Source organism: Muscardinus avellanarius (assembly GCF_963383645.1).
Source record: "Muscardinus avellanarius genome assembly, chromosome: 10".
Lineage (NCBI taxonomy): Eukaryota > Metazoa > Chordata > Mammalia > Rodentia > Gliridae > Muscardinus > Muscardinus avellanarius.
This window is the reverse complement of record NC_137796.1, coordinates 19,477,955-19,504,947: the sequence shown is the minus strand read 5'-3', so window position 1 is coordinate 19,504,947 and position 26,993 is coordinate 19,477,955. Positions and strand designations below refer to the sequence as shown.

Here is a 26,993-nt window from a genome sequence, read left to right as displayed (position 1 = left end):
GGGTTCCATCCCCAGACCTGCAAAAAAAAAAAAAAAAAAAGAGGGTTGGGAGTGTAGCTCAGAGGTAGAATGCTCCTAGGTTTAATTCCTAATAATACAAAACAGGAAAAAATAAATCCTCCCTGACTGTCAAATAACTTGTGTGTCTGATAAATAAATCCTTGATGAATAAATATAAGTTTTAACCATACTGTTTCAATAACAAGTAATACAGAAAAGGCAAAAGCTATAGACTAAAAAACAGATAGTTATGTCAATATATGTACACAGCAATAATTACAGCTGTCTATGTACATATACTGTAGGAGGTGACACATAGAAAAGGTGAAGTCTAATTATTAATAATTTAACTGATATTAACATTATAGTATTAAGAACATAGCTGAGGTACAAATACGGCAAACCCAAAAGGAAGATTTGGGCCAGAGGGCAAGAACTACTTTGCAATTCCACATCCCTGAGAAATCAGGTTCATATGAACATCAAGAGTGGTCTTAAGCCAAGCATGGTGGTATACACTTGTAATCCCAGCATTTGGGAGGCTGAGACCAGAGGATCACGGTTCACGGACAGCCTCAGCTACTTAGTGAGGCCCTCTGCAACTTAGTGAGACCCTGTTTCAAAATAAAGAATAAAAAATAGGGCTGGTGGGTTTTAGCTTGGAGGTAGAATGTCCCTGGGTTCAATCCTCAGTACCACCAACAAAAAATGGTGCTCTGCGATCTTAGCCCTGTGCTTTGCACCTTCCGATCCTGGGCTCTGCTCCTTGGATCAGACAGAATATCCACAGACTTACGCACAAAAAGTAAGAAGATGCCAAGACAACAAGAAAAACTCAAGAACTCTGAAAATATGAGAACAAGGAACAGTGAAGAAATACGGGAAATCGCAAATACTGAACCTACAAGAAATGCAAGAAGAATTCCAAATCCTGATCTTCAATATGATGAAAGGGCTCAGAGTAAGTTTACAGGAAATGAAAGAGGAAATGGAGTCATTAAGAAGGAATCAGAAAGAGGTCTGGAATGAAATGAAAGAGTCAATAAATAAAATGAGGACAGCAACAGAAAGAAATTCTGGAAGATTAGATGAAATGGGAAACAGAATATCACTGCTAGAAGACATTTCATTCAAAACCGAAAGCACAGTCAACAGCATACAGAAGACATTACAACAACAGAATCTAAACATCCAACAACTATGGGACAACAAGAAACGTCCTAACTTATGGATAAAAGGCATTGGAGAAGGGATAGAGGCACAGACCAATGGTATTTGTAATCTCTTAGGAGAAATTATTTCAGAGAATTTTCCAAACATTGAAAGAGACTTGGACATACATGTACAGGAGACATACAGAACACTGGTAAGACAAGATCAAAGAAGGACCTCCCCACACCATGTAATAATCAAAATGACCAACACAGAGGTTAAGGAAAAAATCTTAAAAAGCAGTGAGAACAAAAGAATGGGTGACATACAGGGGTAAAACAATAAAACTCACTTCAGACTTTACAATCCAAGTCATGAATGCCAGGAGAGACTGGTATGATGTAATCCAGACTCTGGAAGAAAACAACTTCCAACCAAAACTGCTATATCCAGCAAGGTTATTATACAAAATTGATAGAGAAACAAAAGTGTTTCAAGATAAGCAGACTGTAAAAAGTTCATGAATACAAAGCCAACACTAAAGAAAATACTTAAAGAAATAAACCTTAAAGAAGAAAAAAGAAGCAAATTGCAGAACCAGAGATGAATTTGATCAATGAGGTACTAAGTAAAGAAGAAATAACATATCAAACAGAAGACAGAATACAAAATAGAAAACAAAAATATTTCAATAATAACACTGAATGTCAAAAGACTTAACTCACCAATTAAAAGACATAGACTGGCAATATGGATTAAAAAACATAATCCAAATATATGCTGCTTGCAAGAAACTCACTTAAAAGCCAAAGACATTCATAGGCTGAAAGTGAAATGATGGAAAAAGATATATCATACCAATGGAGATAAAAAAACGAGCAGGGATAGTAATGCTGATATCCAACAAAACAGGCTTAAAGCTAAAACACATCAGAAGAAACAAAGCAGGGCACTGGCACTTTCTTTTATTTAAAGGAACAATTGAACAAGAAGATATAATGATAGTAAATGTTTATGCGTCAAATGTGGGTGCGCCCACATTTGTAAAACAAACCTTTCAGGACATCAGCTCTCAAATAGACCCAAATACAATACTATTGGGAGACTTCAACACCATTCGTGCCACTAGATCGATCTTCTAGGCAAAATATGAGTAAAGACTCTTCAGAACTAAAGAAAACTATAAACCAAAAGGACTAAACAGACATATACAGAATATTTCAACCAGGAACAGCAGAGTACACATTCTTCTCAGCTTCCCATGGAACCTTATCCAAAATAGATCACATCATGGGCAACAAAGCAAGCACCAGCAAATTCAAAAGATAATTCCCGGCCGGGCGTGGTGGCGCACGCTTGTAATCCCCGCGCTTGGGAGGCGGAGACAGGAGGATCACGCAGGTTCGAAGCCAGCCGTGCTGGCGTAAGAGACCCTGTTTCAAAAATATAAAATAGGTCTGGGAGCGTAGCCCGGAGGTAGAAGGGCTTCCAGGAACCCCAGTACCACCAAAAAAAAAAAAAAAAAAAAAAAAAAAGATAATTCCCTGCACCTTTAAAGATCTCAATGGAATGAAAATTGAAATCAACAAAAGAAAGACCAAAATAAACTATTTAAATACATGGAGACTGAATGATACACTATTGAATGAGGATAGGTAAGATCAGAAATAAGGGGAGAAATAAAAAAATTCCTGGAATTAAATGAAAATAGACGCATAACATACCAAAATCTATGGTACTCTTTGAAGGCAGTGTTAAGAGAAAAGTTTATAGCACTGAGTGCCCACATAAGAAGAACAGAGTCATCAAGTAAACAATCTAAATGACACATCTCAAGGACCTAGAAAAACTGCAACAGTCTAATCCCAAAGTCAGCAGAAGGCAGGAAATAATTAAAATCAGAGCAGAAATAAATGAAATAGAGAATAAAATATACAAAGGATCAACAAAACAAAAAGCTGGTTCTTTGAGAAGATTAATACGATTGATAAACCCCTGGCAAACCTAACCAAAAGAAGGAGAGAATCAACTCAAATCATTAAAATCATAAATGAAAAAGAAGACATCACCACAGTAGGGATCATCAGAAACTATTTTGAAAATTTATACTTCAATAGATGGAAAACATGGAAGAAATTGACAGATATCTAAGCACATATAACTGACCTAAATTGAACCAAGAGGATATAGCAAGCCTAAACCAATGAATAGCAAGCAAATAAATAAAAATAGCAATAAAAATTATGCCATCAAAGAAAAGCCCAGGGCAAGACAGGTTTCCAGTTGAATTCTACAAATCTTTCAGAGAAGAACTAATCCCAATACTTCACAACTTATTCTGGGAAATCAAAAGAGATGGAATTCTCCCAAACTCCTACAAGGACAGTATTATGTTAATACCAAAACCAAATAAAGATACCTCAAGAAAAGAAAATTACAGATCAATATCTTTGATGAACATAGATACAAAAATTCCAAACAAAATACTAGCTATGTGTATTCAAAATCTATCAAGAGAATTGTATACCACGACCAAGTTGGTTTCATCTCAGAAAAGCAAGGCTGAAGCCAGGCGTGGTGGCACACGCTTGTAATCCCCATGCTTGGGAGGTTGAGACAGGAGGATTGCACAGGTTCGAAGCCAGCCTCAGCTACTTAGTGAGGCTCTCAGCAATTTAGTGAGACCCTGCTTCCAAATAAAATATAAAATAGGTCTGGGAGTATACCCTGGAGGTAGAAAGCCTCTGGATTCCACCCCCAGTACCACCAAAAAAAAAAAAAAAAAAAAAAGCAAGGCTGGTTCAACATACGCAAATCAATACATGTTATTCACTACATAAATAGAACTGAGAACAAAAACCACATGACCATATCAATAGATGCTGAAAAAGCATTTGACAAAATCCAACACACATTCATGTTAAAAACACTGCAGAAAATTGGAATAGAAGGAACATATCTCAATGTCATTAAGGCAGTATATGATACACCCAAAGCCAACATCATTGAATTGGGAAAAACTGCAAGACTTTCCTCTAAAATCAGGAACAAGACAAAAATGCCCACTATTACCACTCCTTTTCAATATAGTACCTGAGACTCTTCCCACAACAATAAGAGAAGGATATCAAAGGAATTAAAATAGAAAAAGAAGAATTAAAATTATCCTTGTTTGCAGACAACATGATCCTGTATCTAGAAGAGCCAAAGAACTCAACCAAAAGAATACTGGAGCTGATTAACCAATTCAGCAAAACTGCAAGACACAAAATCAAACTAAAGAAATCAGTTGCTTTGCTATATGTCAACAATAAATCCACAATAAAAGAAATAAAGAAAAAATTCAATTCACAATAACCTCAAAAGCAGTAAAATACCTAGGAATAAACCTAACCAAGATGTAAAAGACCTCTACAATGAAAACTATAAAACATTAAAGAGAGAAATTGAAGACGACCTTGGAAGATAGATTACCCTTGCTCATAAATAGGCAAAATAAATATCATCAAAATGGCCATTCTGCCAAAAGTGATCTACAGATTCAATGCAATACCTATCAAAATACCAATAAAATTCTTCATAGACCTAGAAAAACCAGTCATGAATTTTATATGGAGAAAGAAAAGACCCAAAATAGCCAAAGCAATTCTCAGCAATAAGAACCATGCAGGAGGCATCACAATCCCTGATTTCAAATTATACTACAGAGCAACAGTGCTTAAAACAGCATGGTATTGGAACAAAAACAGGCACACAGACCCATGGAACAGAATAGAAGATAAACAAATCCACACACTATAGTCAACTTATTTTTGAAAAGGGACCAGATTCATATGCTGAAGAAAAGCCAGCCTTTTCAACAAATGGTGCTGGGAGAACTGGCTATCCATTTGTAGTAAGAACTAAATCCTTACCTCTCACCATGCACAGGAATCAACTTGAGATGGATCAAAAACTTGGAAATTAGACCAGAGACTGTGAAGCTATTAGAGGAGGGCATAGGCTCAACACTCCAACATATAGGCACAAGTAACTTTCTCAACAAGACCTCCATGACGCAGGAAATTAAAACAAGAATTAACAAGTGGGATGGCATCAAACTAAAAAGTTTCTGCTCATCAAAGAAAACTACCAAGAACCTAAAGAGAAAGCCTACAGAATGGGAGATCTTTACCACCCACTACTCTGAAGAGTACAGAATATACAAAGAGCTCAAAAGACTCTACGCTAGCAAAACAAATAACCCAATTAAGAAATGGGCAACTGAATTGAACAGACACTTCACAAAAGAAGAGACACAAATGGCCAATAGATACATAAAAAAATGTTCAACATCATTAGCCTTCAAGGAGATGCAAATCAAAACTACACTGAGATTCCATCTAAAAATTCTTTTACACTGTTGGGAGTACAATCTAGTTCAGCCACTATGGAGATAAGTGTGGAGATTCCTTAGAAAACTGGAAATGGATCCACCATATGATCTATACCACTCCTGGGTATCTTTCCAAAGGGGTTGAAATCAAAGAATTATAGTAACATATGCATACCCATGGTCATAGCAGCAGTTTGCAATAGCCAAAATATGGAACCAACCTAGGTCTCTATCAACAAATGAATGGATTGCAAAATTATGGGAAATACACACAATGGAATTCTACTCAGCAATAAAGAAGAACAAAATCATGTCATTCACAAGGAGACGGCAAGACCTGGAGAACATTATGTTAAGATCAGCCAAACAGGAAAAGAGAAGGGGCATATATGTTTTCTCTAATATGCCCAAACTAGAGAGTATTAGGGATACCAGAGGGACTCCAGATAATGGAGGGGAAACCTCAGCAAAGCTAGAATGGAAGGGTAGGGGAGGAAAAGGCTGAGGTTGATTAATAGAGGAGCTATGTTAGAATATTTAAGTGTGAATGTAGCATGGTTAACCTGAACACTCAGTTTTGGGAGGGGGAAAAGGGGAAGTGTGGGGGAAAGGGCACCAAGTACTTTGTGAATGTATGCCATTGTCAATATGATCCACATTATGATGTGAGACTATAGTGTACCAATAAAATAAAATTTTAAGAAGTACAACAAAATAAAGAGTATAGATAGGTGTGGTGGCACATGACTATAATCCCAGTACTTGGGAGGCTAAGACAAGAGGATCCAGGTTCCAGAACAGCCTCATCAACTTAGTGAGACTCTCAGCAACCTAGTGAGACCCTATTTAAAAACAAAACATTAGCCGGGCGTGGTGGCGCACGCTTGTAATCCCCGCACTTGGGAGGCGGAGACAGGAGGATCGCACAGGCTCGTAGTCAGCCTCGCTGGCTTAAGAGACCCTGTTTCCAATTAAAAAAATATTAAAAAAAAGGTCTGGGAGTGTAGCCCAGACGTAGAAGGGCTTCCAGGAACCCCAGTACCACAAAAACAAAACAAAACAAAAAAAAACCCAAAAAAACATTAGAGCTGGGTGTAGTAGCACATGCCTGTCATCCCATTCCTCAGGAGGCTGAGACAGGAGGATCACAGGTTCAAAAATGGCTTCAGTAAGTAGTGAAATTCTCTTCAATCTAGTGAGATCTTATTTCAAAATAAAAATAAAAGCTGGTTATGGTGGCACATGCTTCTAATCTTGGCATTTGGGAGGCTAAGACAGGAAGATCTGGGTTCACGGCCAGCCTCAGCTATTTAGTGAGGCTCTTTGCAATTCAGCGAGACCCTGTTTCAAAATAAAATAATAAAAAATAGGGCTGGGCATATAGCTCGAAGGTAGAATGCCCTTGGGGTTCCATCCCCAGTACCACAGAAATAAAATAAAATAAAACAAAATGGTGCTGGGGTATATTTCAAAGGTAAAATGCCTTTGTGTTCAATCTCTAGTATCACAAAAAATTAAACACACACACACACACACACACACACACGACCTGGGGCTACAGCCCCAGGTCATGACCCACAGGCTACCTGTGAAGGAAAAAGGATATATACTAGATATGAAGTTTGGAGAATAAAAGGGCAAGCCACAACTAGGTTTTTATCACACCCTACTCCTTTTATCAATAAATTACAAATGAATTTTTGCTGTACTGTCAACATATTATCTATGCTTACATCAATACATCAGGTAGATTGCTTCATTTTGGGAGATTGCTTCATTTGAGAAGGTATATAACTATATATCTTCGATAATTCAAATCTGAGTATGTCATTTAAACATCTTTTATGGCTCATCACACCCTGTGGGTTAAAATCCAAAATCCCAAGTATGACTTGCAAAACCCCTTGATTAAATGGTCCTTATCTCCTATCCAAACTCCTTCACCAACATTTCCTATGTAAGGCTCTTGCCAACACCATGTTTTATTATGTGTTAGGCTCTTGCTAACACCATGTTTTATCATTTTTATATCCTTAGTGCTTAACAGTATGGCATCCAGGAGCATACAATAAATATTTGCTATATAAATATAATTATTAAACTATACCTTGACTGAGAAACAGTATTACTTTTGTGAAAAGTCTTTTCTTCATATAAGTTTTTATCACAGCTTGAATTGTCTTTATATAAAGTTTTATTTTGCCAACCCTCCTTATAGCAAGCATTAACTGGATTTGTACTCTTTAAGACGGTCAATTGGTCACGACTTGCACAAGCTTTAGACATGACTCCATGAGACTTATAACTCTGAAGCTCTCTAGATTGGCTTTTATTCTTATCTTCTGCTTTGGTACCTCCAGTGTCATCTGCATGGAGATGTTTCAAGGCATTCTGGATATTTATGTTCATAGATGAAATATCATCCTTATATTTTTCTCTTTGTATTATCTCCTATAATGTAAAAATGACAATTTCAGTATTATCAATTTCTTTACACTTATTTTATATAATATGGAAAAAGTTTGATTACCAACTGAACATATATGAAAAAAAGAAAATATTTACATTGGTAGAAAAAAGTTTACTCGTTAGATGATATCAAGACAAATGGGGAGCGATCTGGGGAGGAAATAAAACCCAAGATATCTCATAGTTTACATAAAAATTTCAAAGTGGATGAATACTTAGATTTTAAAAAATTAAATTACAGGCTGGGCATGGTGGTACATACTTATAATCCTAGTATTTGGGAGGCCAAGGCAAGAGAATCATAGGTTCACAGCCAGCCTCAGCAATTTAGTAATGCCCTCTGCAATTTAGTGAGACTGTTTCAAAATAAAAAATAAAATAAAATAGGGCTGGGGCTGACACTCAGAGGCAGAATGCCCCTGGGTTCAACACCCAATACCACCCTCCAACACACAAATTGCATATGTTCTAAAAATAGCCATGCTTTAATATTCTCAAGGCATAGAAGGCCTTTCTAAGTATTATCCAAAATCAATCATGAAATATACTAATATCCTTAATCACATAAATATTGTTTGTGTGCATATATGGTACTAGGGGTTGAATCCAGGGCTTGACATGCCCTAGGCAAGTGCTGTACCTGTACCCCTGAGTTACATCCCCAGCCCTTCTTATTTTTTATTTGGTGACAAGGTCCTACTAAGTTGTCCAGGCTGTTCTTGAACTTGTGATCCTCTGACCTCAGCCTCCCAAGCAGTGAGGATTACAGGCATGAACCTCCATGACTGGCATCACATATGAACATCACAAGAAAAATCTTGAAAGTTCTAGATGAACAATGGAGGGTAAGGGACTCAGAAGGGGAAAAGGGTCAGAAACAAAAACAATGGTAATTATCTGTATAATTACTATACATATAATTGTGTATATAGATATATGTAAAAAGGTATATGTATAATTATGTAATTATATATACATATAAATCATATATTATGCCACAGCATGATTTTTAAATACTAATATCCCAGGAGTGGTGGCACATGACTGTAATCTCAGTACTTGGGAGGCTGAGACAGGAGGATCACAGGTTCATTGCCAGCCTCAGCAATTTAGGCCCTCTGTAACTTAGTGAGATGTTTCAAAATAAAGAATAAAAAGTAGGGCTGGAGGTGTAGCTCAGAGGTAGAATGCCCCTGGGTTCCATTCCCAGTACTGAAAAAAAAGAGTAAAAAATAAGGCTGGGGGCATAGCTCGGAAGTAGAATGCTCCTGGGTTCCATCCCCAGTACCATAAAAAAACAAACAAACAAATAAACAAACAAAAAACTCTGATCCTTGTGTCTCAGCCTCACAAATACTAGATTACAGGTATAGGCCACCACACCTGACTATCACAATTTAAAGGAATCAATAAATTTGCCAAAAACCACTGAATGGTACAGCATTAATGGGTGGATTATATGATATATAGATTATATATAAAGAAAGTTTTTTTGGGGGGTGGTATTGGGGTTCCTGGAAGCCCTTCTATACTTCCGGGCTACACTCCAGACCTATTTTTATACTTTTTTATTTGGAAACAGGATCTCTTAAGCCAGCATGGCTGGCTTCGAACCTGCACAATCCTCCTGTCTCCACCTCCCAAGTGCAGGGATTACGAGCGTGCGCCACCACACCCGGCAATAAAGTTATTTTTTTAAAAAAAGAATTAAGTACTACCGGGTGTGGTGGCGCATGTTTGTAACCCCAACATTTGAGAGGCTGAGACAGGAGGATCACGGTGTGTAGACAGTCTCAGCTACTTAGGCCCTTTGTTACTCAGTGAGATCCTGTTTCAAAAATAAAGAATAAAAAATAGGGCTAGGGGTGTAGCTAGGAGGTAGAATGCCCCTGTATTCTGTACTAGTATTGGGAAGAGGTTTTAAAATGTATTAATGTATCAGTATTGGGAAAGACTTCCAATTTTAAAAATATTGTGTATACTAAAGAAAGGCCAGAGCCAGGAAAGGGGTTTCTTTACATTTCTAAAGAAAAGGAAAATGGCCAGAGTCAGGAAAGGGGTTTCTTTACATTTCTAAAGAGAAGGAAGAAAGCTGGAGCCAGGAAAAGGCTTCTTTACATTTCTAAGGAAAATAAATGGCCTGAGAGATGGGGAAAAAATCCCAGATCCACTAGAAACAATTTAACACATCTTGGGAGGGAAACAAAAGGTAGAGGCCTGTATCTGGAGACAGGACTGCTCTCCCCTCCCGCCCCAAATCCGGCTGGAGACTGGGCTAGAGATAGGGTAGCATATCTACAGATCAAAGGACCTGCTGCGGACTTGGCTGGGATAAAAACACTTAGTAAATTGGAGTTCTGTGGGATTTTCATTCGAATTGCTCCCCACCCCATGCCCCTCTCTCTCGGGCACTGGGCTGTAACTATATCCTGTATTTCTATCTTTTCAATAAACTTCTTTAAATCTTCAGCAACTGTCCAAGCTATGCATATTTATTCTTAGCTTAGGACAAGAATTCACGTTTTTTCTGTTTTTATGTTTGTGTGGTTGTGGTGGGGGAATTACTTCTCCCCTCACACACCAAACACATTTCACCACAACAGGTTCTATCCCTAGTACCACAAAAAAAGAAAAAAAATTAAATACTAACATATACTACAACCTAGATGAACCTTGAAAACATTCTGCTAAATGGAAAAAGGCAGTCACAAAAGACCACACATTATATAATTCCATTTACATGAAAAGTCCAGAATAGGCAAATCTAGGAAGAAAAAAAATACATTAATATAAGCCAGGCATGGTGGTGCAATCTATAATCCTAGTATTGGGAGGATCTCAGGTTTGATGATAGCCTCAGCAAGTAGTGAGACTCTTATCAACCTAGTGAGATCCTGTTTCAAAATAAAAATATAAGCCGGGTATAGTGGTGCACACTTGTAATCCCAGTACTTGGGAAGCTGAGCCAGGAAGATCACAAGTTTGCAGCCAGCCTCAGGTGCTTTTAGTGAGGCTTTCTGCAACTTAATGAGACCCTTTACCAAAATAAAGAATAAAAAATACGGCTGGGGATGTAGCCTGGAGGTAGAGTGCCCCTAGGTTCAATCTCTAGTATCATAGACACACAAACAGGATTAATGATTGACTGGAGAATAAAGAGAGTGAGTGCTAAAAGATATGGAGTTTCTTCCTGCCATGGTAAAAATGTTCTAAAGTAGACTGTGGTTATAATTGCAAAATTTTGTGAGTATACTAAAAACCAGTGATCTATATACTTTAAATGAATGAATTGCATGGCTTATGAATTAGATTTCCATAAAGCTGTTACATTAGTATGTGCCAGGTGGGTTGTGCATGCCATATAATCTAAATGGGAGGCTGAGACAGGAGGCCAGTCTCAGCAACTTAGCAAGCCCCCAAAGCAACCTTATTTCAAAATAACAAAAAAGTCTGGGGTAGCCAGGGTGCTGGTGCATGTTTGTAATCCCAATACTTGGAAGGTTGAGACAGAGGATCGCAAGTTTGCTGTCAGCCTCAGCTACTTAGTGAGGTCCTCTGCAACTAGAATTACAAGTGCATGCCACCTAGGATTATAAGTGAGACCCTGTTTCAAAATAAAGAATAAAAAATTGGGCTGGGGGTGTAGCTCAAAGGTAGAAGCCCCCAACCCCGTCCAATTCCCAGTATAGAAAAAAAAAAAAAAACCATTCTGGAGTGTAGGTTGGAAAGTAAATGCCCTAGGTTCAATCCCCAGTATTTAAAAAATGTATTTATGTACACACACACATGTAAAGCAGTAAGCAGTAGTTTACTCCAGAGCTGTTTACACTGGTGAGAAATTAAGTATAGCCTAAGTATCCATCAATAAAGTACTGGTTATAGCACACCTATGATACGGAATACTACTTGGTATTCAATACACTGTTGATTTGTTATATTGAGAACAATATTGAATACTATTCTGTTATTCAAAAGAATAAAATAACTATACTATACTTAGACACTGCTCACTTTAAAAAAATATATGGACATACAAGAGAAAGTACACATACACAGAAAATGTGAATACATACGGACTTACACAAATACAGTCATTTGCCAGGTAATGCTGTTTCATTCAACAATGATCCACATATATAATGGTCCCATAAGATTATAACAGAACTGCAAATTCCTACCACCTACTGACATCATAGCCCTCATATTACCAATGTATTACTTATTTGCAGTGATGCCAATGTAAATAACCTTACTGCACTGCTAGTTATATAGAAGCATAGCAAATATAATTATGTATAGTACAAAATACTTGTTAATTAATGACTTAATGACTGTTATTAGTTCATATATTTTCTGCATTATGCTTATCATTATTTTCTAGAGTTCTACTTTTACTTATTAAAAAATCGAGTTTAGCCAGGCATGGTGGCACATGCCTGTAATCCTAGTACTTGAGAGGCTGAGACAGGAGGATCACAGGTTTGAGGGCCGTTTCAGCAAGTAGTGAGACTCATCAACTTAGTAAGACCCTGATTCAAAATGAAAATAGGTAGCCGGGTGTGGTGGCGTGGTGACGCATGCTTGTAATCCCAGCATTCCGGAGGCCGAGACTGGAGGATCGTGGTTCGCGGACAGCCTCAGCTCCTTAGTGAGGCCCTCTGCAACTCAGTGAGACCCGGTTTCAAAATAAAGAATAAAAAATATGGCAGGGGGTGCAGCTCGGAGGTCAAATGCCCCTGGGTTCCATTCCCAGACCCGCAGGAAAAAAAAAAAATGAAAATAGGTGCTGGGCGTGGTGGTGCATGCTTGTAATCCCCGCGCTTGGGAGGTGGAGACAGGAGGATCGTGCAGGTTCAAAGCCAGCTATGCTGGCTTAAGAGACCCTGTTTCCAAATTAAAAAAAAAAGTATAAACTGGGTCTGGGAGTGTAGCCTGGAAGTAGAAGGGTTTCCAGGAAAACCTGGTACCACCCCCATACACACGTGCGTGCACATAGTTTACTATGAAATAGTATGCCATTTTAGGCTGGCAGTGCCTCATACAAGTTTTTTACATTTCTTAACTGCATCAAGAGGCCATTACTGAATTATTAACCTATACCACCTATGTCCATGCAATTATGTTCTATGATATTCACACAATGTTCAAAATTCCTAATTATGCATTTCTCAGGAAGTATACCTGTGGTTTGGTAACATATGACTTTCTATGTGCATTTATGTGTGTATTTGGGGAGAGAGAGATTAGACTGCTTCTTCTCCATCTTTTCTCTCTCTTGACCTACTGTTCCGATGTTAGGTTTCTTGACTCTATCTTCTGTGCCTCTTATCATTCCTACTTTTTTTTTCTTCTTTTTTGTGGGTCTCGGGATGGAACCCAGGGCATTCAACCTCCAAGCTACATCCCCTGCCCTATTTTTTATTCTTTATTTTGAAACAGGGTCTCACTAAGTTGCGGAGGGTCTCACTAAGTTGCAGAGGGCCTCAGTAAGTAGCTGAGGCTGTCTGCAAACTACGCTTCTCCTTTCATTTCTACTTTTTAAAAATATCTTTTGGACGAGCGTGGTGGCGCATGCTTGTAATCCCAGCATTCAGGAGGCTTAGACCAGAGGATCGCAGTTTGTGAACAGCCTCAGCTACTTAGTGAGGCCTTCCGCAAATTAGTGAGACCCTGTTTCAAAATAAAATATAAAATAGGTCTGCACGTATAACAGGGAGATAGAAAAGACCTTAGGTTCCACCACCAGCAACACACACACACACACACACACACACACACACACACACACACACACACACATCTTGTTCTTTGTCCAAGGATGATTCCTCAAGTATTACTATTAAATTCATATTTTTTCCCTTTTTTTTGTGTGTGTGGTACTGGGGATTGAACCCAGGGTCATTCTTTCTCCAACACCCTATTTTATTTTTATTTCAAAACAAGATCTCACTAGGTTGATGAGAGTCTTACTACTTGCTAAGGTTGTCTTTGAATCTGTAATCCTCCTGTTCAGCCTCCCAAGTACTAGGATTAAAGGTGTACACCACCATGCCAGGCTTAAATTTACATATCATTTTATTTTTGGTACTGGGGCTGGAACTCAAGGGCATTCTATGTCCAAATTAAACCCCAGCCAGCCCTATTTTATTCTTTTATTTCGAAACACAGTCTAAGTTGCAAATGGTCTCACCAAGTTGCTGAGGCTGGCCAGGAAACTGTGATCCTCCTGTCTCAGCCTACCAAATACTGTACCAAATACTTGTGTACCACAAGTCCCAGCTTAAATTTACATTTTCAACCATCAAAATATGTTTTAAAACTTGGGAAGAAAGAAATTTACTCTCCAACTTCTACTGTTAAAAATATTTTTTAAAAAGGTTAGCCAGGCGTGGTGGCGCATGCTTGTAATCCCTGCACTTGGGAGGCGGAGACAGGAGGATCGCACAGGTTCGAAGCCAGCCTCAGTTACTTAGTGAGGCTCTCAGCAACTTAATGAGACCCTGTTTCTAATAAAATATAAAATAGGTCTGGGAGTACCCGGAGATAGAAAGCCTCTGGGTTCTCCACCCCCTGTGCCACCAAAATAAATAAATAAATAAATATAAATAAATATTTATAAATAAATAAATAGGTGTATAGTCTTTGAAACAAAAGAGCCAACCTCGTTTTCTTCTCTTTCAAGCTGTTCAATTCTGTGTAGAATCTCCTTTGCTCTTTTCCAGTGTTCTTCAAGATTCTTCTCTTTCACATTTATGTCCTTTAATTTTAACTGTTCTGTTTCATTTTCATCAGAATAATAATCTCCTAGATTTAGAGGTAACTTCTCAGCTTTGTAATAAGGGAGAAAAATAATGAGTTTATCCATTAGTGAAGTCCACCTCATACTCCACCCAACTCCTTCTCCAAATTTTGTCCACTCAGGCTATCTTAGCTACTTAACTGCTACTGAAAATAAATGGAAAGAGTGTTTGGCAGAGGCCCAGAAATGAAACAGTCAAATTAAACTTTGCTTTTCAGATACAGGAAAAGAATAACATGAAAGCCAGCTTGGTGGTGCATGGTTGTAATCCCAGCATTTGGGAGGCTGAGACAGAAGGATATAGGTTCGCGGACAGCCTCAGCTACTTAGTGAGGCCCTTTGCAACTCAGACCCTGTTTCAAAATAAAGAATAGGGCTGGGGGTGTAGCATAGAGGTAGAATTTTATTTTTGCAGTACTGTCCCCAGATTTTGAGGTACTAGGGGTAGAACCCAGGGGCATTCTACCTCTGAACTACACCCAGCCCTATATTTATGAAACAGTGTCTCACTAAGTTGCAGAGGGCCTAAGTAGCTGAGACTGTCCGCAAACGGAACCTTGATCCTCCAGTCTCAGCGAATGCTGAGATTACAAGCATGCGCCACCATGCCTGGCTGTTTTGTTTTTTTAAATGGTTCTGGGAATTGAACCCAGAGGCATTCTACCTGGGAGCTATTTTATTTACCCCTAGACCTATTTTATTTCTTTATTTAAACAGGGTCTTACTAAATTGCTAAGAGCCTAAATTACTGGGGTTGGCTTCAAATCTGTTATCCTCCTGTCTCAGCTTCCCAAGTACTGGGAATTGCAGGCATGTGCCACCATTCTCAGTTTGGTTACTGATTTTTATTTATTTATTTATTTTGGTGGTACTGGGGTTCCTGGAAGCCCTTCAACCTCCGGGCTACACTCCCAGACCTATTTTATATTTTTATTTGGAAATAGGGTCTCCTAAGCCAGCGCGCATGGCTGGCTTCAAACCTGCGCAACCCTCCTGTCTCTGCCTCCCAAGCGCGGGGATTACAAGCATGCGCCACCACGCCCGGCTTGGTTACTGGTTTTAAAGAAAGTTTTTTTTTTTTTTTTGGTACTGGAGCTTGAACCCAGGGTCTCACAAGGGCTAAGCATGTGATTTAAGCAGGGTCTTGCTAAGTTACTATGTTGGGGTTGAACATGCAATCCTCCTGCGTTAGGTATTTTATATATAATATACTTTTATATTATATATATATATATATCTTTACATATATCTATAATTATTTTTGTACTGGGGATTGAACTCAGGGGCATTCTACCCTACAGCTGTACCCCCAGCCCTTTTTTTTTATTTGAAACATATTCTCACCAAGTTGCTGAGAGTCTCATTAAGTTGCTGAGGTTTGCTTCAGACCTGTGATCCTCCTGTCTCAGCCTCCCAAGTAACTGGAATCACAAGCACGCACCACCATACCTGGCTTCTATAATCTTTAAACTATTTTTAAGCCAGGCGTGGTGGCACATGCTTGTAATCCCCACTCTTGGGAGGTGGAGACAGGAGGATTGTGCAGGTTCTAAGCCAGCCGTGCTGGCTTAAGAGACCCTGTTTCCAAATAAAAATATAAAGTAGGTCTGGGAGTGTAACCTGGAGGTAGAAGGGTTCCCAGGAACCCCAGTACCACAAAACAACAACAACAACAACAAAAACATATGTCTACTTTTCTTCTATGATTTTAGCTGGGCATGGTGACAAGTGCTTGTAATCCCAGTACTTGAGAAGCTGAGATAAGATGATCACAGGTTCAAGGCCAGCCTCAGCTACTTAGTGATGCCCTGTTTCAAAATAAAGAATAAAAAATTGGGCTGAGCCAGGCGTGGTGGCTCACGCTCGTAATCCCTGCGCTTGGGAGGCAGAGGCAGGAGGATCAAGGCCAGCCGTGCTGGCTTAAGAGACCCTGTTTCAAAAATACAGAAAATAGGTCTGGGAGTGTAGCCCAGAGGTAGAAGGGCTTCCAGGAACCCCAGTACCACAAAAAAAAAAAAAAATTGGGCTGAGGGTTTAGCTTGGAGGGAGAATGCCTCTGGGTTTAAGCCTCAGTACCAAATAATAATTTCTAAAAATGATCTTATTATGGCTACGGACATCAGTATTTTTGATGTACCAGTATTCATCAGTATTTTATTTTATTTTATTGGTGGTACTGGGGTTCCTGGAAACCCTTCTACCTCCAGGCTACACTCCCAGACCCATTTTTATATTTTTATTTGGAAACAGGGTCTCTTAAACCAGCGCGGCTGACATCGAACCTGCGCGATCCTCCTGTCTCCGCCTCCCAAGTGCAGGGATTACAAGCCTGCGCCACCACACCCGGCTATTCATCAGTATTTTTGATGTACCAGGCTCCCTCCTACAACAGGGCCTTTGTACTGTTTCTTAAGTCTCAGACATCTGCCCTTAACAAATTCCCTTCTTTTCACCTAATTAGCTCTAGACATTCAAAACTTAACTCAGGAATGGTCCCCTAAGCTTCTCTGCTTCAAGTCTAAGTCATATTCCTTTGCTTCAGACTCTTAGATATCTGTGGTCCATCCCTTCCTAACCCTTATGTCACTTTTTTTCATCTTATTTTTTATTTTGAAACAGGGTCAAAGTTGAGAAGGGACTAAGAGCCAAGGCTAGCCCTGAATCTGCGATCCTCCTGTCTCAGCCTCTCAAGTATTGGGATTACAAGTGTATACCACCATACCTGGCTTAGAATCTTATTTTTGGATCAATTAGTTATTATCTATTTCTCTAATTAAACTAAGCTCTATGAATACATAGACTATTCTTTCTTATCACTGTATCCTCAATGTTTAGTACATAACACATTTTTTAAAAAAATTAAATAAATGTACATTGTATCATAATTTAGTAATAAATCACACCTGATTCTCAAAGTTAAGTCCTACAAACCAAATCTGTCCATGCAGCATAATGTAGGGGTTATCTCCATTGCTGCTCCTATGTGCTCTCTACCATATATTTTATATGCTGAAAATATCACGGACAGCCTCAGTTACTACTTAGTGAAGCTGTTTGCAACTCAGTGAGACCCTGTCTCAAAATAAAAAATAAAAAATAAAAAATAGGGCTGGGGGTGTAGCTTGGAGGTAGAATGTCCCTGGGTTCCAGCCCAAGTACTGTAAAGAAAAAAAATGAAACCTATATGCTGAAAATACCCTAGCTGTCATGTCTAAGTTACATACTTCTCTTTTCAAGTGTAAGAAGAATCTGGATGCTAACAGAGCATGACTTATTAGAGGAGACACAAATTCCTCTTTATAAACTTTAGTATTTTCTTCTAGCAACAATAAACTTACTAATTTTTTTGCAGTTGTGAAGCACAAAAGTGGCAGCTTTGTTTAGTTCCTCATTCTTAGATTCAGTTAAAGCTTGTATCATGAGTGGAAGCCCATTGTTTTTAAAAAGGTCATACTGGTTTTCCTCTGGAAAATATATAAAAAATTAAAAGAAAATTATTTATCAAAAACTATATGCATGAGGTTATAATTATGAACATAGTTCCAATTTAAAATATAGAGAAAATATAACTTCAAAATTATTTTCAATTTAGGAAATAATCCATTTACACAAAATACCTAAGTCTCATAAGTGATGATTTCTGCAATGTAGCCAGAGTAGCATCGTATCTCTTAAGAGTAAACTGCCTCCCAATACTTGGGAGGCTGAGACAGGAGGATCCGGGCTCATAGCCAGCCTCAGCTACTTAGTGAGACCTTCTGCAACTTAGTGAGACCCTGTTTCAAAATTAAAAAAAAAAATAGAGTGGGGGTATGGCTTGAAAGTAGAATGCCCCTGAGTTCAATCCCCAGTACTACAAAAAAAAAAAAAACAAAAAAAAAAACAAAAAAAAAACTGTAAACTGTCCTTGCTTGGTTTCAAAAACGGTAAATAGATTCTAAATTACACTGTGGTTAAGAGAAAGAATAGGAACTAGAAGATGAAGGAAGTAAAGAGCAGAGAAAGAATGAATAAAAGAAGAATGAAAGAGAAGGTCAGAGAAAGGGGAAGGGGATTGGAAGAGAGAAAAAGTGGAGGCGGTTGTAAAGAAGAAATAGATTGGGCAGAGGCAAAGCAAGAAGAAAGTGGAGAGGGAGGAAACGGAAGGAGGAGAAAGGGAATAGAGAAGAGTAATAGGTAGCAAAAGATAGAGCCTTTGAAGGTTTTCAGCAAGGGATATGTGCAGCCTGTGAAGAGTGAACTGAAAATGGAGACAGAAGGAAAGAAGCACAGGGAGGTAGCCATTGGAGTAATATTGGTGAAAGATGTCCAGGGCTGAGGGCCTAAATTAAGAGGATGGCACTGGCAATGGACAGAAAGGATAGAGAGTGGAAAGAGAAGTACAACCACATGTACTTATTATTTATTTTGGTGCTAGGGAATGAACTCAAGGGAATTTTACCTCTAATCTATACCCCCAGACCTTTTTCATTTTGAAACAAGGTCTGGCTAAGTTGCTAAGGCTGGCCTCAAATGTACAATCCTCCTGTCTCAGCCTCCCAAGTACTGGAATTACAGCTGTGTACCACCATACCCAGCAAGAGACACAGATCTTATTAACTGACTGAATACAATTTTGAAGGAGGATGAGGAGCTAAAATGAGGCCTGAATGACTGGTAGAAAGGCAATACTTTGTTTATAACACTAAAGATTGCTAGGCAAGTGCTCTACCACTGAGTTACATCCCTAGCCCCCTCCCCTTTTTTTCTTTTTGAGACAAGGTTTCACTAACTTACACAGTCTAGTTTCAAACTTGCAATCCTCCTGCCTCAGCCTCCCAACTAGCTAGGATTAGAAGCATGCACAGCTAAAGGCAATAGTTTGTCTTTTGTATGACTAGGCGAAGGACAAAGTATACTTCCACTCCACTGTTTTAATAAGTGTATTAAGTAAAAGCAATACTTACCACAGCCTTCTGTGCAATGACCAAGAGCAAGTATGATGCTAAATTTTTCTCTTGAATCTAAACTCTCATGAGGTAGTAATGCCAGAAGCTTTGAAACAACATGATACTTGGATAGCACCACCCCAAAAGCAGCTATTAGTATAAAACAAGAAAGATAGTAAGTACATATAAAAAACTTATAAACGTACATTTTTCAGAGGTTATCCAGGATGAATATTATGTCTATATAATACCTAATATGCATATATAAATCTAACATATGTGTACATGTGTTAATATAAAAATTGTAATAAGATGGATTATTCTCACTGCCCTTAATCCTGCTAATGCAAATTTTTTGAAGAATGGTTTTAGTTATTCCACATAATATATATGTGAATATTAGCTTCCTAAAAGCTGAATATGATCTCGTGTGTGTGTGTGTGTGTGTGTGTGTGTGTGTGTGTGTGTGTATGTATGTATTACTGGGGATTCAATTCAGGGAATTCTAACCTCTGAGCTATACCCCCAATCCTATTTTATTTTTTATCATTTATTTATTTATTGTGGTACTGGGGATGGAGCCAGGGGCATTCTACCTCCGAGATACATCTCCAGCTCTATTTTATTTTGAACCACTACATTGCAGATGGCCTAAGTTGCTGAGGCTGGCGGTGATCCTCCTGTCTCAGCTTCCCCAGTGAATATGACCACTCTTACTTTACACATCTCTTCTTATCTACATTGGACTGTAAAGACATTCTCATATAATCAAGTCCTGCCTAACATTGAAATATTCTCTTAACTGACCATGGTTCTACTAACGTTAGTGATGCAATAAAGCATATCTGAACCAATGCTAAGATATGACAAAATTCAAGATGTCTATTTTTTAAAAAATTTTTTATTGGTGCACTGTATTCATACATCATAGTGGGATACAAAAAACTTTTGTAGGCATACATGCACACATCGCCCAGTCAGCCCCCACCCGATCCCCACCCCATTCCCTCCCCACCTTCCCATGCTTGGCTTAGTGGTTGACATCTAGTATTATAGCAATTTATCCAAAATTAAAAATGATAATCTCACATAACAGTTTCATTTGTCTGATACCAAGCTTTTGATAACTGAAAGATAACATTTCAATATTTCTTTTTGCTTTCTTTCTTATCAGAGAATATTTTTTCTTTTTTTTTAGGTGAACCTATCATATATTTATATATTTATTTTTCAGAAAAAATCTATCCTAATATGGAATATGGACTCTAGATACCCAAAACAATCTCGAAAAAGAACAAGGCTAGAAGATATATATTTTCTAATTTCAAACCATATAAAGCTACAATAATTTAAGCAGTGTAGTACTGTTCTAAAGGCAGATATATAAACCACTGGAGTTAAATAAAAGCCTAGAGATACATTCTTCCATATATTGTCAAGTTATTTTTGACAAGGTTTCCACGAACATTTGGTGGAGGAAATAATAATCTTTTAACTTAATATTGTTGAAAAATAATAATTACATGAAAAAGAATAAAATTGGGCCCTTACCTAATCCCATATACAAATATTAACTCAAAATAGATAAAAGACCTAAATATAAATCTTAATACTATAAACTTTTAGAAGAAAATCTGGGTCATAAAACCTCACAACACTGAAATTGGCAGTGATTTCTTGTATATGATTTCAATGGCACAGGCAACAGAAGGGTATACAAACTCCTTAACAAAATATTGTATATCCAAAGACAATGTAAACAGAGTTAAAAGTTACTGATAGAATGGGATAAAATATTTCCAAATGCTATATCTGAAGGTATATTAATATTCCAACTAGAAATCCTAAAAATTAGCAACAATAAAAGCAAACAATACAATTTAGAGATAGGTATAAGACTAACATAAATAATGAATCTCCACAGACAACTAATCTTAGTTGTCTGTTGGATGGAAAATCTTGTTTCTCTGGTTCTGGTGTGTGTTACCTATTTCTTCTTTGTAGTTAATCTCTTTGAGTATTTTCTCTAGTGCTGGTTTTGAAGACATAAATTCCTTCAGTTTCTGTTTGTCATGGAAGCTCCTTATTTCCCCATCTGATAGAAAGTTTTGCTGGGTAGGAAATTTTTGGCTGGAAGTTGTTTTCTTTCAGAGTTTGGTATATGTTACTCCAAGCCCTTCTGGATCTCATGACTTGGTTTGGGAAGTCTGGAGTAATTCTATTGGTTTGCCTCTGAATGTCACTTGGCCCTTTGTTTTTGTTGCCTTTAAGATTCTCTGCTTGGCTTCCACATTGGTCATTTTGACAATTATATGGCGTGGGGATCCTCTTCTCCGATCCTGTCTAAAGGGAGTTCTGTAAGTTTCCTGGACCTGTGTATTGACCTCTTGCTCTGTTTGGAAAATTTTCTGCTATTACTTCCTTGAAGAGTTTGTTGATCCCTTTGGTTTCACCTTCTTTTCCCTCCTCTATTCCAATTATTCTTAGGTTAGCTCTCTTAAAATTGGCCCATATTTCTTCAATGTCAGATTCCTGCTGTCGGATATTTTTTTCTAGATTAGAAACTATGCGTTCATTTTTGGATTGCTCATCTTCTAAGAGCGAGATTCTATTCTGCATGTGGTCTAAATGGTTGTTTGTACTTTGAATTGAGGCCTTTACTTCATTAATTGCATCCTTTATCTCTTTTTGGCTCTCTCTGAATTCTTTTCGAAACACCTCTATTATTTCTAAAGATATTTTCCTGATTTGATCTTCTAAAAATCTCTGAATTTCTGTTTTATCGGGTTCTGATGTTGTGGGATTGTGGGCATTCATTGCTCCATTTTTATTCCTCTTTCCCATGATTTCGGGAATTTGTGCCTTCTCTGGGTTCTTCCCTTGGGTCACTACGACTTCACTTAAGGTGCTCTGGATCTCGAGTCTGTGGTATTTCAGTCACCACTACTCCTTTACTGGGTTGTATCGCAAAATCTCAGACCCAGGGAGTCAATAGAGGCTGCTTTAGACTATGGGGGGTGCCAGGTTGCGCGTTCTCCTATGGTGTGATATCTCTGCCACCGCCACTCCCCCACTGGGTCAAGTCCCTGGGAGTTAGTACTGGGATTTCTCCTCTGGGGCCCGCAATTTGACTCACTGTTGTTGAATACGCAGATGGAGCTGTAGTGGACTCGGTGAATTCGCTGCTGCTGCTGCTGGTGGCAATATGGCGCTGCTGCCACTCCCTCGGCCGTGAGGCTGGTGTATTTCTTCTGTTTTTGAGCTCCGCTCTGAGTCCCTGCAGCGTGTGCTGAGCCCAGCCACTGGGAGCTTTAGATGCTCCCCGCGCCGAAAAATCTGCAGAATCCCGCCGGGCTCTTCCGCAGCGGCTCACCTCGGCTCGCTGTCCGGGCTCTTCTGCTGAGGCTCACCTCGGCTTGCTGTCCGCCACTCCTCTCTAGAGCCTGGTGGGCTGTTGAGTGCGTTGGTCTGGAGCCGTCCGGTGAGCTCGCCACTGCCGCCGGCAGTAAGGCGCTGCTGCTGTGTCCTCGGCCGTGAGGCTGGTGTATCTCCTCTGTGGCTCTGAGCTCCGTTATGAGACCCCCTCCTCTCTGGGGCTGGTGATTTTTTTGTTTCTCTGGTGATGGTGTTTTCTGGCTATGAAAGGCGCTGGTTTTGTGGTAATAGAGATTGGTTGTTAGCGGGGCTCTTAAGCCCCGCTTTTCTCGGTCTCCATCTTCCCGGAAGTCCGTCTATTATTTTAAGTTATATTTCTCATGGGTTTTTAATAGAGTTCATCCAGAATGTAATAATACTGGTATAAACAATAAGGCTGTGAATTCCTCAAGGGACTATATCTCAATCATTTTGTTTCTTTGTAACAAGTGCTCTACCACTGGTTTCCTAGACTAGCCTTGGACTTGCAATCCTCCTGCCTCAAGCCTCCCAAGTAGCAGGGATGGTATATACCACCTCACCAAGCCAGCAGTTTCTTTTTTTGGTACTGGGGACTGAACTCAAAGGCATTCTACTTCTGATGTGCCACTAGCCCTTTTAATTTTTTCATTTTGAAAGTCTCTCAGTTGCTGAGGGTCTTGCTAAATTGCTGAGGATGGCTTCAAACTTGCAATTATCCTGCCCCAGCCTCCCAAGTGCTAGGATCACATATGTGCACTACCAGCTAGGGCCCAAAAGAGTTGTTTTGTTATTTTGTTTTGTTGTGCTAGGGACTGAACTCAGGGTCATTCTACTCGGAACTCCACACCCTGCCTTATTATTTGGAAACAGGATCTCACTAGGTTGCTGAGAGCCTTGTTAAATTGCTAAGGCTGTTCTCAGACCTGCAATCCTCTTGTCTCAGCCTCCCAAGTACTGGGATTATAGGCATGTACCTGGTCACCTGGCTCCAACCAAGTTTTTAATTACAAAAATACACAATAATTCTTTAGTGTGAGTGAGTGTGTGTGTGTGTGTGTGTGTGTGTGTGTGTGCGCGCGCATGCGCGCATGTATGATACTGGGGTTGAACTCAGGGGTGCTCTAGACTGAACTACACCCTCACCCTTTTATATTTTGAGATAGGGTCTTGAGAATTGCTGAAGCTAGCACTGAACATGGCAATCTTCCTGCCTTGGCCTCCCAAGTAGCTGGAATTAGCTGAGATTAGAGGCATGTGCCACCATACCTGGCTACTCCTCAGTGTTTGGACATATAAACGGTAGCCATGTTTTCAAGTGTGGTTCATCTATTCATTTGTTATTTGGTGTGCTGGGTAAGTCAAACATCATACTCATCAGAAAAAAAAATACTTTAATTCTTTATATAATTCTTAAAGATCTCTAAATTGGTTTTTCCATTCCTTGTGACTTAAAAGTGTCCCTTCATTTCTCTCTAAAACTTTTATAATACCAAGGATTAAACTCAGGGGTAGTCGGGCATGGTGGTGCATGCTTGTAATCCCCGTGCTTTGGAGGCTGAGACAGGAAGATCACGTAGGTTCTAAGCCAGCCGTGCTGGCTTAAGAGACCCTGCTTCGACATAAAAATATAAAATATAGGTCTGGGAGTGTAACCAGAGGTAGAAGAGTTTCCAGCATCCCCAGTACCACCAAAAGAAAAAGAAAAAAAAAACCTCAGGGGTATTTTACCTCTGAGTTACACCCCAGCCCTATTTTGTTTTTTATTTTGAAACAGGGTCTCACTAAGTTGCTGAGGGCATTGCAAAGTTACTAAGGCTGGCTTCAAACCTGCTATCCTTCAGTCTCAGACTCCCAAGTACTGGGATTACAGGCAATGAGCCACTGGGCCTGGCTTAATGCTTTTTAACTGAATTATAAGAAGAGAGAATTTAACCTAGGTTTCTATCAACAGATGAATGGATTGCAAAATTATGGGAGATACACACAATGGAATTCTACTCAGCTTTAAAGAACAAAATCATGTCATTCACAGGAACATGAAAAAGACCTGGAGAACATTATGTTAAGTGAGATCAGCAAAGCACAGAAAGAGAAGGGACTTATGTTTTCTCTAATATACTCAAACTAGGGTCTATTAGGAATACTAGAGAGACTCCAGATAATGGAGGGGAAATCTCAGCAAAGCTGAAATGGAAGGGCAGGAGACGAAGAATGCTGAGGTTGATTAATGGGGGAGCTGCAACTGAATATGTGTAAAAGTATGAATGTAGCATGGTTAACCTTGGCTCTCGTTGAGAGGAGGGAGGGGAAGTGAGGAGTAGGAGAGGACACCAAGCACAGTCTGAATACATGCCATTTTCAATATGATCCATATAAAAATAAGAGAGAATTGTATTTTTATTCTATCCTTGGACTTGAAGTCAGAAGATCTAGATATGAATTCTTAGGGAAGTCATAATTTCCATGGGAAATAAGTAACTGGACTAGATAATATGTAAGATTCCTTTCTACTTGTGAGAAACTGGAAGTCTAATCCATGTTAGTATTTAATCTACCTTTTTTTTCGGTATTGGGAATTGAACACAGGGACATTCTACCTCCGAGCTATAACCCTAGCCCTAACTTTTATACTTTATTTTGAAAGAGGGTTTCAATAAGTTGCAGAGGACCTAAGTAGCTGAGGCTGGCCATGAACCTTCGATCGTCCTGTCTCAGCTTCCCAAGTAGTGGGATTATAAGTGTGCACCATCATGGCTGGGCTGATCTACCATTTCAACACTCACCATGCTGAATTCAAACAAAATTCAATTGCAGAAAACTTACTAAGCATTTTCACTCACGATTATCAGCAATACATGCATCCACTGTCTTTGTCACCACCACTGCAAGCTTAGCACTGGAAAGAGTCTTGTGTGAATCAGATTCCAGCTGTACAAGAACTTGAGACAATATATCCAGTCCACCCACAGATATAAAGTATTTCTGAACATGTGCTTAAGGAATAAAGTAGATTTATTAATATCAAATAAAACAGTGCATGGTTTCATTCAACTAGATTGGACTCAATGGGATTAACCTGACTTTCAAATACTAAAAATCCTAAGATTAAAGAATTAAAAATAAAATATTTACCTATGTATATAATCATAGTATATAATATTTATATAAGCATTTTACTTTAACATAATACAACTACATGTATATATACTACAATATTGCTTCCTTCTGTGTAAGAAATTTTTTATTGGATTTAGTAAGAACTGTTGTATTTTGTAAGAATGACATCATTGTTATTATTATTAACTATTTTTATTATGGCACTGGGGCTTGAACCCAGGGGCACTCGACCTGAGCTACTGTCTCAACCCTTTTCATTTTTTTAGTTTTAAAACAGGGTCAAAGTTGCTTAGGCTTGCTAAGTTGCTAAGCCTGGCCTCAGATCTGTGATTGTCCTGTCTCAGCCTCCCAAGTGCTTGGATTACAGGCATGGGCCACCAAACCCAGTTAAGAATGACATTATTAAACTGTCATTCAGCTTTATCAAACAAGCCTTTCAATAGAGCCAAAAAGAATAGATTCATTCAATTAGCTTGTTATTGCAAATTAGCAAGCTGCCTATTTTCTGAATTCCAACATAACTCAATTCCTTTGCAGACTGCTTGAATCTACAAAGGGCAAATATTTAACTGTTCCAAATACACCTATTTCAACTGTATTATTTACATCTAACTATAACCTCTTGGGGTGCAAAATATGTCATTGAATTAAGGCATAATAACTATTCCAAGTCAAAATTCAAGGACAGATAGGTATTTTTTAAGTATGAACTCTTTTGTTCCCCTGTTGGAAATGATGTTGGGAAAATATGGCATGG

The 26,993-nt window shown here is 38.8% G+C and overlaps 1 protein-coding gene across 1 annotated transcript in view; it reads right to left on the bottom strand.

Moving 5' to 3' along the window:
* The window catches only part of TERB1 (telomere repeat binding bouquet formation protein 1), a gene marked incomplete at both ends in the record, with an annotated part of 54,116 nt that overhangs the window by 9,668 nt on the left and 17,455 nt on the right, over positions 1-26,993 (bottom strand). Inside the window, 5 exons of the mRNA XM_080702433.1 lie at positions 7,635-7,978; positions 14,658-14,824; positions 18,134-18,259; positions 19,742-19,873; positions 25,960-26,112. Of these exons, the coding sequence (XP_080558559.1) occupies positions 7,635-7,978; positions 14,658-14,824; positions 18,134-18,259; positions 19,742-19,873; positions 25,960-26,112 (922 nt within the window). The remainder of the gene's footprint in view (positions 1-7,634; positions 7,979-14,657; positions 14,825-18,133; positions 18,260-19,741; positions 19,874-25,959; positions 26,113-26,993) is intronic.